At 44.7% G+C, this 12,789-nt stretch overlaps 1 protein-coding gene across 1 annotated transcript; it reads right to left on the reverse strand.

Moving 5' to 3' along the window:
- Positions 1 to 1,072: 1,072 nt before the first annotated feature.
- On the reverse strand, positions 1,073 to 9,744 carry chmp7 (charged multivesicular body protein 7). The gene is made up of 11 exons (XM_060931335.1): positions 9,534 to 9,744; positions 8,190 to 8,477; positions 6,047 to 6,218; positions 5,780 to 5,965; positions 5,550 to 5,683; positions 4,205 to 4,253; positions 3,917 to 4,036; positions 3,575 to 3,673; positions 3,415 to 3,472; positions 2,677 to 2,893; positions 1,073 to 1,505 (listed from the first exon to the last, which is right to left on the reverse strand). Exons 2-11 carry the CDS (start codon positions 8,471 to 8,473, stop codon positions 1,493 to 1,495), a joined length of 1,332 nt encoding a protein of 443 aa, XP_060787318.1. The 5' UTR covers positions 8,474 to 8,477; positions 9,534 to 9,744; the 3' UTR covers positions 1,073 to 1,492.
- Positions 9,745 to 12,789: the final 3,045 nt, after the last annotated feature.

The raw sequence follows: 12,789 nt of genomic DNA on the forward strand, positions 1-12,789 counted from the left end.
AGAGCACAATAACATATTTGAACAAGTGCGTTATACAAGCCTGGCTGCTGGAGCTACTATCAGAGCTGCTGTTACAGAAAAATAAACACCACCTTCGGACTGAAGTCAAAAAATCAACAGGGCTTTGGGATTGCAGACCAAGATCTGTTTTCATCCACATCAGATTTGCTGTTTTAAAATGTCTTCAGTCGGATTATTTTCAACTTTTGTGGAAACAGAGGACAACAGGAAATACACAGAATTGGAATGAAGAGGAGAGGCTGGGGCTGATTTCTCTCTAACCCAGGCTGTTCCTAGATCTGATCTCCATTTGGGCTGATATTCTTTAGCCCAAAATACAGTACATATATGTTATTTACCAGCTGGGAGGTCCGTATCGTGAAATACCGTGACCGAGGTCTTAAAAGTACTGAGCGAGTCCCTCTGGGCTGAGGTCAGTATTCAAGGCCGAAGTCACGGTATTTCACCATACGGACCGACCTTAAGCTGGTAAATAATATATTTATTTTTATCTTTACCAAATTCTAACAGAAAACGAGAGCGCCCGAAAGGGAAAACCGAGGCGAGCTGCCATTTTGAATCCTCATTCACGGCTGTAATGCAAATGGCTTCCTCCTCGGTATACAAGTGCACTTCCATGGCAGGAAAAAAAAACAACAACTATATTTTGCCGCCTATGTAGTCCCTTATTTATACAAAATTGAGTCATTCAGGGATTCAGCCATGTTTTTGCTTGGCGTTAGCAAGTTACAGGTTCAGCTTTCTCCTGAAATGTTTTCTTTTATTTCTTCTTCCTCAGGGTAGTAAAACTTGCTTTCACTGTGAAGACTGTCGTTATCACTATCCATGATGTAAAATTAATGCTATTATGATGAGAAATGCTGGCAAAAATTTGTAAGATTTTTGATAAAAATCTTATAAAAAAGATAAATGTTGACAAAAATTGCTACTATGTTTGTTGTTGTGAACGAGTGAGTCGCCAGAGGTCTGTAACTGGGGTCCGTACCGTAGGATACGGACCCACTCGCCAGCCAATCAGAGCGCAGGATTTGACGGAAACTGGACCGTGAAAAATTTTTTAAAAAACCTTTATTTCATCATCTTTTTCCTGTAATATCATGACCAGTCGTCACTGCTGTACAGTTTCTGTGTTACTATAATTCCAATCAGGTTCAATCAATCAAGAATGAAAGATGATTCAACTCTGAAGAACCTTGTTAAGCATCATAACTCGTCATTTTTATTAGAATACATATTATATTTCAGCCCAAAGGCAACTCTTTTTAAAATGTTTAAAAGAAAAAAAAAATCAGAAGCATGCCATTACAAACATAAACAAAGGCAAAGAAAAAGAAAGAAAGAAAACCCAAGCACATAAGCTATTGGACTGCCCTTTCTGTATTCAGCGACAAGCCTATCTAGTTATTTGCGCCAGCCATTTCCCTTGTGCCGTGCCAGGAGTCTTGATCACGTTTATCCATCCATCCACGTTTTATGTTGCCTTCCTAAAGTTAGAAACAGAAAAACACAAGAAATGTTTGCATATGTCCAGATGAGAATAACCCATGCAAGCTACACAAATATTGTATTGGCTTCACTTAGAGAACATAAATTATGGACTTCTAGAGAAACTAATTCTAATTATTTATAGACTAGAGGCTTTTTAATCCATAGACCCAAGACTGTTGGATTGGTGGACAAGAGCAGAGAGTGTGTGGGGGGGGGGGGAAGAATGACATAACCATAACAATTTTATTCGCTTTTTATATTGGAAGGTGCTTCCTATTCAGCATAATTTAATGTAATGCAAACAAGATCAACTGTAAGCTACTGCTCACTTACGTATCCCCCCGCTCTCGCTTATATCAGAATGCAAGCAATCGAAGGAACAGGACACTTATTATGAAATGTTGACTTCAACAAATAATTCCCCAGGGATTTCAAATAGCATCGTGATAAACTGGCATTTAGAAATAGCATTTTGCTTCTTCAAATAGTGTCAAAATCCACGCTGTGTTTCTCGTAAATACATTCAGTCGGTAAACAGGAAGTCGATGTGCGACAGACCTGAAAACGGTATACACAGTATAGAACCCCAAGCTGAAGCTCGGTACCAAATATCAAACAGTTGTGATTTGTCGTTGCTGAGAAAAGTGTTATGAAAATTTTGTAAATCCACGCTATATGTTTCATAAATACATTGTCAGTAAACAGGACGTCGATGTGCGACAGACCTGAAAACAGTATACACGGTACAGAACCCCAAGCTGAAGCTCGGTACCAAATATCAAACAGTTATGATTTGTCGTTGCTGAGAAAAATGTTACGAAAATTTTGTAAATCCACACTATATGTTTCGTAAACACATTCAGTCAGTAAACAGGAAGCTGATGTGTGACAGACCTGAAAACGGTACACGGTATAGAACCCCAAGCTGAGGTTTGGTACCAAGTGGTTATGATTTGTGGTTGCTGAGAGAAAGGGTGTTTCGGACAGACGGAAATACGGACGGACAGAGGTAAACCAGTATACCCCCCTTCCTTTGGAGTGGGGCTATAGAAAATAAAATAAAATAAATAATAATAAAACCTGTCTGATACAAGAAACTGACAATGAAGGAAGGACACAGAACCATCTTTGTAACACGAAAGGCAATGAAAGAGGAAAGAAACGCACAGACTGATTCGAGCCAGCTCTCTCTCCAGCTCCTCATCGGCGATGTTAGTGTCAGGCACGGAGGGCAGAGACTGAAAGAAAGCATCATCCAATACACTGGTATCTTTAGTAGAGACAGGGTGATGTGGGATCTCTGGTAGTGTTCGACTCGTGTCTGGAGCATTGTCTTCCAATAAAGATTTGAGCTCCTCCTCCAGCTCTTCTGATTCTTCTCCAGCTGGGATGAAAACAAAATCGTTAACTTTACGCTGCTATCATTAAGGTGAGGCTTTCTGCTTCATTAAACAAAACAAATCTCTTTTTTTCCACTGCAAATAGTAGTGCAACTTTAGGCCAAAAAATAAAAACTCTAGCTCTGTTTATTTACTCCAGTATCAGCCAAAAATAGTTACAAAATTCGAGTTGTGTTTTTTTTTTTCTGCTCAAGAGAAACTAATGGTATTTGGCATCTACAATCCTTATTTATTTATTGAATATTTAGAACATTGTTGGCTCCGTAGCTCATTCCAGCACAGAGGCATTTTGCTGTAGCTAATAAAACAGAAAAAACTTCAAGTTGACGTTGAATTTAACAAATTACATCCATCATCAGCTACAATGACAATGCAGCCGCTATAACGGTCATCATTGTGACATTTTCACTTGTCTTTCAAGTTTTACCGGCTCTCTTTTTTTTTTTGAAGTTGCAATGGAAAAACAGCTGTACTGGTCCCATTTGTGAACATAATGTCGACATACTTGTGTCTAAAGCTCCTCCAGCCAGAGTCTGGTTAATTTCATCCTGAGTGTCACACAGCTGACAGGAAAGGAAAGGAAAAGAAAAGAAAAGGACATCACCAGGAGAGCTCTATGACAGAAAAACGCAACACAATTACACACGGACACACACTTCTCTCACCTCCTGAATCTGATCAACCAGGTTCTCCGCTCTCTCAACTGTTATACCCTTCAGTGAAATCCTCAGAGCTGCGACACCTGCCTGGTATGCCTGCATCACCTACACACACACACAGTATTCATTTGAAAGTTGCAGCTTATCAAAAACCTGAAATCCCAATAAATCATTTCAAGTGATTTGCAAGCAACAAAATGAATGTGAAATTTCATTAGAAAACATGATTAAAAGTATATGGGAAAAAATAATGATAATAAAAAAAAAAAACCCACCAAAAGCATAATACCCTGGATGCAAAAGTGTTCACATAATTTCAATGTAAATCAAAATAAATGTGTATTTTACCAGACGATCAGTCTGCGAGTTCGCTATCCTCTCCAGGATTCCTTTGACTGTTTCGAGCTGAGTGTACAACCGATCTGCTTTGCCCTCTACACGCTTTTTACCCCTTAGACATCTTAATGCCTGGGCGGGGAGAAAAAAAAGAGAGAGAGAGAGAGAGAGAGAGAGAGAGAGAGAGAGAGAGAGAGAGAGAGAGCACTGTTTATTTAAACCTGGTTATCAGTAATCAATAGATAAAATCCTTATTTTATATATATATATAAACAATTTTTTAATGTAATGTCCTCATACCTGAGACTTCTTCCCCTCTTTTAGCAGAGCCTTTGCCTGTTCTTTACATCTGAAAATATAAGTCATAACACAAATGTGTGCCTCATTAACCAAACTCTAATTCAATTTATATTACAAACGTACAACACAAAAGTCCTTAAATGTTAGAAGTAAAGTGTCTATTGTGGTGTGTGTGTGTGTGTGTGTGTGTGTGTGTGTGTGTGTGTGTGTGTGTGTGTGTGTGTGAGAGAGAGTTAATACTGGTATAGGTAGATAGTGCTTAATGTCATTTCTGAGTATGTATCTATGAATGTGGTTGAGTAATGAAAAAGCTAAGGACACAAGGTGCCAAGAGACTGAAGCTAGTAATGCGTGGTAATGGGGATTTGGGTTTTGTTAAAACTGAGAGAGGTGGGTGGGAGTAAAATTAGTAGTGAAAGGCCATTATGAGAGGGGTTAACCACTGTGGGAGGGGTCAGCCAGGCATGATGCACGAAGGGAAAGGGGGCGGGAGGGGCAATTCTGGCCAGGCAGGCACGAAGGGAAAGGGGGCAGGAGGGGCCATCTGGCCAGGCAGGCACGAAGGGAAAGGAGGCAGGAGGGACCATCCGGCCAAGCAGGCACGAAGGGAAAGGAGGCAGGAGGGACCATCCGGCCAGGCAGGCACGAAGGGAAAGGAGGCAGGAGGGGCCATCCGGCCAAACAGGCACGAAGGGAAAGGAGGCAGGAGGGACCATCCGGCCAATCAGGCACGAAGGGAAAGGAGGCAGGAGGGACCATCCGGCCAGGCAGGCATGATAGGAAAGGAGGCAGGAGGGACCATCCAGCCAGGCAGGCGGGACCATCCAGCCAGGCAGGCACAAAGGGAAAGGAGGCAGGAGGGACCATCCGGCCAGGCAGGCACGATAGGAAAGGAGGCAGGAGGGACCATCCAGCCAGGCAGGCGGGACCATCCAGCCAGGCAGGCGGGACCATCCAGCCAGGCAGGCGGGACCATCCGGCCAAGCAGGCACGAAGGGAAAGGGGGCAGGAGGGGCCATCGGGCCAGGCAGGCACGAAGGGAAAGGGGGCAGGAGGGGCCATCAGGCCAGGCAGGCACGAAGGGAAAGGGGGCAGGAGGGGCCATCGGGTCAGGCAGGCACGAAGGGAAAGGGGGCAGGAGGGGCCATCGGGCCAGGCAGGCACGAAAGGAAAGGGGGCAGGAGGGGCCATCAGGCCAGGCAGGCACGAAGGGAAAGGGGGCAGGAGGGGCCATCGGGCCAGGCAGGCACGAAGGGAAAGGGGTGGAATGTGTATAAAAATGAACCTGAATGACTCATCAATTAGGAATACATTTTATTTATTTATATCAATGAGTTTGATTTACTTCTCCACTTCTTGCCCCAGGGCCTCCACTCTCTCTTCCAGCATCTTCTCACTACACTGGAGCTGGTAGATTCCCAGATCCACCTCACTAACCGGAGACACGCGACCCTGTCCTGCCTGACTGAACTTCACCAGCTGGACAGAAGAGGAATTAATGCACAGTGTTGGACAAAAAAAAAAAACAACAGACACGGCTCTGTAATAAGAGTTACTATGCTGCATCTCACACACCTTTTCTTCTTCATGCAGTGAGACGGTGACGTGTTTGTCCCTCTGGAGCTGCAGCAGTGCGAGACACAGTGTCGTCTCATCAGGACAGATATGAGAGGAGAAAGAGCGCAGCTCCTGAAACGAGAGCAGAGAACGTCCTGCAAAAGGAGAGGTCCGATACGCAGCCATCAGTGCTGCAGCCTTCTCCTGTAACACGTAGGAGATTTAACATTAAATACCTGCAACTGTCTTAATGAAGCTGGGACTCTTAAACTGTTATGGACTTACTTTAACCAACTCGATTATGACAAACGATTCCTCGAGTGGAACTCGTCCACTGCCTAATAGAGCGGACAGCGTCCACTTCAGAGGTCTGACCAACAACAAACCGACGCCCCACGACAACCAGCCAGAATCTACATTAGCAGCAAAGTCAGATTCTTTCTGGACTTTACCGCTCCTGGAAGGGAAATGCAACCAGAAGAAGAGTGAAACAACTGCCTGAAACACACATCACTATGAAAACCAGTAGTACGATTAAATTAAACATTATTATTATACCATAAACTTAAAGCAGGTGGATTTGTCTATCAATATAAAAAAAAAAAAACAGTAGTATTATTTATTAGTATCGCAATAAATTACTCATATCATCATCCCTAGCCGCTTTATCCTGTTCTACAGGGTCGCAGGCAAGCTGGAGCCTATCCCAGCTGACTACGGGCGAAAGGCGGGGTACACCCTGGACAAGTCGCCAGGTCATCACAGGGCTGACACATAGACACAGACAACCATTCACACTCACATTCACACCCACGGTCAATTTAGAGTCACCAGTTAACCTAACCTGCATGTCTTTGGACTGTGAGGGAAACCGGAGCACGCGGACACGGGGAGAACATGCAAACTCCACACAGAAAGGCCCTCGCCGGCCACGGGGCTCGAACCCGGACCTTCTTGCTGTGAGGCGACAGCGCTAACCACTACACCACCGTGCCACCCGCAATAAATTACTTTACTGTTTAATTAAATATATTGCCTCTCTTTAGTCTAACACTTTATTGTTATTATAACACGAGGTTTAAGACATACAGAAACTCCTCTTCTGTTTTAATATTGACATTAATTTATTTTGACTTAAAATTGTTGACCACACCTTTAATGATTTCATTCAATGGCTGAGCAGGGCTAAAATTTTATTGAATCCAAAAGCAGTGTCATCAGGGTTATCTGAAGGTTTGAACTGCACCAATGCCATCCGCTGCATGCACTGTATACTCCCTTATTTGTAAGCTGCTTTGGATAAAAAACAGCTGACAAATAAAAAAAACACCTCAGCTTGACATCAATCCAGCTACCACTGCTGTACTTCTTATGCACTTTGTTTTGTCCCTTTTCACTCTACACTAACAAGACAAGCTATAGTCATTGTGACGTCTCTGTCCTTATTCCAGGTCTGAGGAATTAAAGCCATATGAAAACAAGTTCATTGTTATCAAATCATGCTGTATTCTACATGAAGGCCCAAGTCCAGAGTCCATTCTCAAGCGACAGTAAGACTAACGTGATAACAGAACATGGACTATATGCAGTATGAAATTGGTGATAATAATTAAAAATATATACGTTTATTTTTTTCGCGGTCCATTTTTCCATCAAATCTTGCCCTCTGATTGGCTGGCGAGCGGGTCCAAATCCTACGACACGGACCCCAGTTACGGACCCTGGTTACGGACCTCTGGCGACTCGCTCGTTCACAACAATAAACATGGTAGCAATTTTTGTCAATATTTATTTTCGCATTTCTCAGGAGAACAGCATTAATTTTACATTATGGATAGCGATAACGACAGTGTTCACAGCGAAAGCGAGTTTAACTACCCTGAGGAAGATGAAATAAAAGAAAAACATTTCAGGAGAAAGCTAAAACCTGTAACTGTTGCTAACGCCGAGCAAAAACATGGCTGAATCCTGAATGACTCAATTTTGTATAAATAGGGGACTACATAGGCGGCAAAATTTATTTATTTTTCCTGCCATGGAAGTGCACTTGTATACCGAGGAGGAAGCAATTTGCATTACAGCCGTGAATGAGGATTCAAAATGGCGGCTCGGTTTTCCCTTTCAGGCACTCTCGTTTTCTGTTAGAATTTCGTAAAGAAAAAAATAAATATATTATTTACCAGCTTAAGGTCGGCCTGTATGGTGAAATACCGTGACCTCGGCCCAGAGGGCCTCGGTCAGTACTTTCAAGACCTCGGTCACAGTATTTCACGATACGGACCTCCCAGCTGGTAAATAACACACACACACACACACACATACATACACATATATATATATATATATATATATATATATATATATATATATATATATATATTTCGGTTATTTTCCATAGTATTCAGTATACTAAGCGGTACTAGAGTACCTGATCATGCTCTGTATAACGGTGCTTAAGCCCAGAGGAACGGTCCCCTTTCGCCGAAAACTTTCATTCAGGTCCTGCAAGCTCATGCAAACAGATCCACGCCATCTGCAGCTCTGGACCACCAAAGGCGTCCAGAAGTTCATTTTGCTGTCCCAGTCAGTCGGGTTGACCTCTCGGTTCTCTTTGAAGGCCGAGAACAAGTAGGCCATCCGTTCGTCATCTTCCCAGTCAGTGGGAAACTTGGAGGAGGACGCACCAACTTTCTGCTGTAGTGAAACTGGCATTGTTCTAAAAACAGACAGAGAGAGAAGTTAATAACTTTCGTACACAAGGTTGACACCTTGAGGCTGAGAAGCCCCTTCAGTGCCATCATCGTTTCTGGCTGTCCATCACTAGCAATGATGAGTGCTTCATTAGGATGCGCAGAAATACAGATGGGCCGTGAGGCCCGCACCAGAGCGACAAAGCCGTCCGCAGCGGTGGCACAAATGGCTCGGACAAGCTCCTGCACACTATTCTCCTCTCCTAACGAAGCGCCTTGCACAGTAAGGTAAGACAAATGATGCCAAGCCCCCCCATCGTGTTGTCTCTCTGGACCTCCAGACCTGATGCCAAGCGGTGCACAAAAGTGCCACAGACCCGACGGGTTTGGAAGTTGCCCCGCAGTGACGACTGACTTGCCGAGTGATGTCATCCATTGGCCATTTGAGTGGCTCTTCCATGTGCCATCTGCTCCCCCTTCAGTGTACAGAATCCCATTCACAGCTGATTGGTTATAAAAACACATCTTCAGAAACTACCCGACACATCTGTGAAAATTACACACTGTCTTTGAAAAGAATGAACTCTGACTTTTTTTTTCTTGTTGTTCACCAAAGTGTTGATTGAAAAAGAGGGGGAAAAACCCACATACACTGGCGAATCATATTTGCAAGTGTCAAATGGCAAGCAAGAAGACACGCCCCTAGGGGTGGGACATACACAATCTAGACAGCATTTAACTGGACGAACATAAGAGTGGTACAGGATGAGTCATGAAAAAACTGAATTGTTGTCCTGGAGTGTTGAAATATAAAATTTAAATTGAAAAATATCAAAAACTTCCTAACATGAAACACAAAAGCATCATATACTAGACCTATTATTTATATAAGGCCCATATATTATTCTACATTATAGCAGATAAACATCACCTTTGGCTTTATCAGTAATGCATTTTTTTAAACAGAAGAAGCAGACAAATGTACAAGTCAATAATAATACACAATGAATATACATAGAGAAAGGGGGAAAAGAGATTAAATGTAAACAGTAATAGCAGGTGAAATATTTATATCAACTAACCTTAAATTTACGTTCTATACAAGCATTACCAGGTAAACTAAGCCACATTAACGCCTTCTTCCAGCATTTCTGCTTCAGATGGGTTGATAAAGACCTTCATACTTGTTTACAGCATTAAACAAAAAACAAAAGTCAAAACGAAAATCTCATCCCGTTTTCCTGTTATGGTGTTTTGCTCTGGCTGTATAAACCCAATCCTGAATAACGATATTAATCACTTATTAGGCTGCGAAATAACGTTTTCTACACCCTATATAGTGTGCACTATACGTCCAATAGAGAGTCGTTTGAGATTCAGCCAAACAACCCGGAAAACATCCCAGCCCGTTCTTCTTCTTTTATTTTAGTCTGTAATCGGTGATGAAGTGCCACCTAGCGGTTTGGAGTAAAAACGACAAATGCAGCTCGAGCAAAAATAAATCACAGAAAACTCATCTCATCTCATCTCATCTCATCTCATCTCATCTCATTATCTGTAGCCGCTTTATCCTGTTCTACAGGGTCGCAGGCAAGCTGGAGCCTATCCCAGCTGACTACGGGCGAAAGGCGGGGTACACCCTGGACAAGTCGCCAGGTCATCACAGGGCTGACACATAGACACAGACAACCATTCACACTCACATTCACACCTACGGTCAATTTAGAGTCACCAGTTAACCTAACCTGCATGTCTTTGTGGGGGAAACCGGAGCACCCGGAGGAAACCCACGCGGACACGGGGAGAACATGCAAACTCCGCACAGAAAGGCCCTCGCTGGCCACGGGGCTCGAACCCGGACCCTCTTGCTGTGAGGCGACAGCGCTAACCACTACACCACCGTGCCGCCCATCACAGAAAACTGTGGGTGGTAAAAGAGAGCAACTGGACTTGCTTGAAGACGTTTCACCTCTCATCCGAAAGGCTTCTTCAGTTCTGTCTGACTAATAGGGAGTATCAGGTATTTATCCTGGTGGCACGGTGGTGTAGTGGTTAGCGCTGTCGCCTCACAGCAAGAAGGTCCGGGTTCGAGCCCCGTGGCCAGCGAGGGCCTTTCTGTGCGGAGTTTGCATGTTCTCCCCGTGTCCGCGTGGGTTTCCTCCGGGTGCTCCGGTTTCCCCCACAGTCCAAAGACATGCAGGTTAGGTTAACTGGTGGTTCTAAATTGACCGTAGGTGTGAATGTGAGTGTGAATGGTTGTCTGTGTCTATTGGCCCTTTTCCACTACCCTTTTTCAGCTCACTTCAGCCCGACACGGCTCGCGTTTCGACTATCTAAGAACAGCACGACTCAGCTCGCTTCAGCCCTGCTCAGCCCCCAAAACTCGCACGGTTTTGGAGTGGGGCTGAAGCGAGCCAAACCGAGCTGAGTGGGGCTAGGGGCGTGAGGAGACACTCCCCTGTGCACTGATTGGTGAGGAGGAGTGTCCTCACACGCCCACACACGCCCCGCGAGCACGCTGGGATCTGTAAACCCCGTAAACCCGGAAGAAGGAGAATTACGAGAATTATGAAGCCTTATGCGCCTCGCCTCATCTATACGCTCTTGCCAGTATCTGTTGGCGTTGTCAGCGACAACAAGCCACAGCACCAAGACCAGCAACACTAACGACTCCATGTCCTCCATGTTTATTGTTTACTACCCGGGTCGTGAGACTACCGCTTAAAAGATCACTGATGTCACTGTTTGCGCCGCATAACGACATCACGTGACGTCCACCCACTTTCGCTAACTCCACCCAATGTGTCCACCCACTTCCAGCCAGAACAGTTCAGCGCGGTTGTAGTCGAAATGCAACTCCAACAGCTCCGCTCAGCTCGACTCAGACCAACTCAGCATGGCACGGCTCAGCCCAACTCAGCCGCGTTGGTAGTGGAAAAGCGGCATATGTGTCAGCCCTGTGATGACCTGGCGACTTGTCCAGGGTGTACCCTGCCTTTCGCCCTTAGTCAGCTGGGATAGGCTCCAGCTTGCCTGCAACCCTAGAACAGGATAAAGCAGCTAGAGATAATGAGATGAGGTATTTATCCTCTCATGGATGAAAAGTAATCCTAAGGTGTTGTTGAGGGTCACTGGGGGCTGGGTGTGAATAGCCTAGAGAGTCGTTGGGGTGATCAATGGATTGTTGGTTCTCTCTGTCCTCCTGTGAGTCACTGAAAACAGCTGGGTTTTGGTGTGCATTCAGTTGTCTGGGAAGTGTGCCAAGGACTGCGTTGAAGGTGGCTGATAAATGATGTCTGAGACCACCACCTCTGTTCAGTGATGGCCATTCCAGGTTGACAAAAATGGCTTCTTTAACTCCTCGCTCATACCAACGATCCTCTCTGCCTAGAATGCGTACATTGCGATCCTGAAATGAGTATCCTTTGTTGTTAAGATGAGGATAGACAGCAGAGTCCTGGCCTGAGTCATGTTGAGCCATGTGCCTGTGAAGCGGTTAGATGATGTCTTAGAGTAGACTACCATCTCTGTTTAGCGGTTAGATGATGTCTTAGACCACCATCTCTGTGTACCAGAATGTTGTTCTTGCGTTTGTTCCTGTTATCCTCCTTGGAGAACATTGTCATTCCGTACATTTCTGGTCTATCTGAGAAACTCAGGAGGATCTTCTACAAACACAACATTCCGGTACATTTCAGACCCAGTAACACCCTGAAGCAGAAACTGGTCCACCCTAGGGACAGAATAGCCAGACACACACAGGACAACGTAGTGTATGCAATTCAGTGCAGTGAGGAATGCACGGCTTCGTATATTGGGGAAACAAAACAACCGCTTCACAGGCGCATGGCTCAACACAGGAGAGCCAGTTCCTCAGGCCAGGACTCTGCTGTCTATCTTCATCTTAACAACAAAGGACACTCATTTCAGGATCGCAACGTACGCATTCTAGCCAGAGAGGATCGTTGGTATGAGCGAGGAGTTAAAGAAGCCATTTTTGTCAACCTGGAACGGCCATCACTGAACAGAGGTGGTGGTCTAAGACATCATTTATCAGCCACCTTCAACGCAGTCCTTGGCACACTTCCCAGACAACTGAATGCACACCAAAACCCAGCTGTTTTCAGTGACTCACAGGAGGACAGAGAGAACCAACAATCCATTGATCACCCCAACGACTCTCTAGGCTGTTCACAGCCAGCCCCCAGTGACCCACACCAACAGGATGACTCAACGACACCTTAGGTTTGCTTTTCATCCATGAGAGGATAAATACCTGATACTCCCTATTAGTCAGACAGAACTGAAGAAGCCTTTCGGATGAGAGGTGAAACGTCT

The sequence above is a fragment of the Neoarius graeffei genome, chromosome 10 (assembly GCF_027579695.1).
Source record: "Neoarius graeffei isolate fNeoGra1 chromosome 10, fNeoGra1.pri, whole genome shotgun sequence".
In the NCBI taxonomy this organism is placed as follows: domain Eukaryota; kingdom Metazoa; phylum Chordata; class Actinopteri; order Siluriformes; family Ariidae; genus Neoarius; species Neoarius graeffei.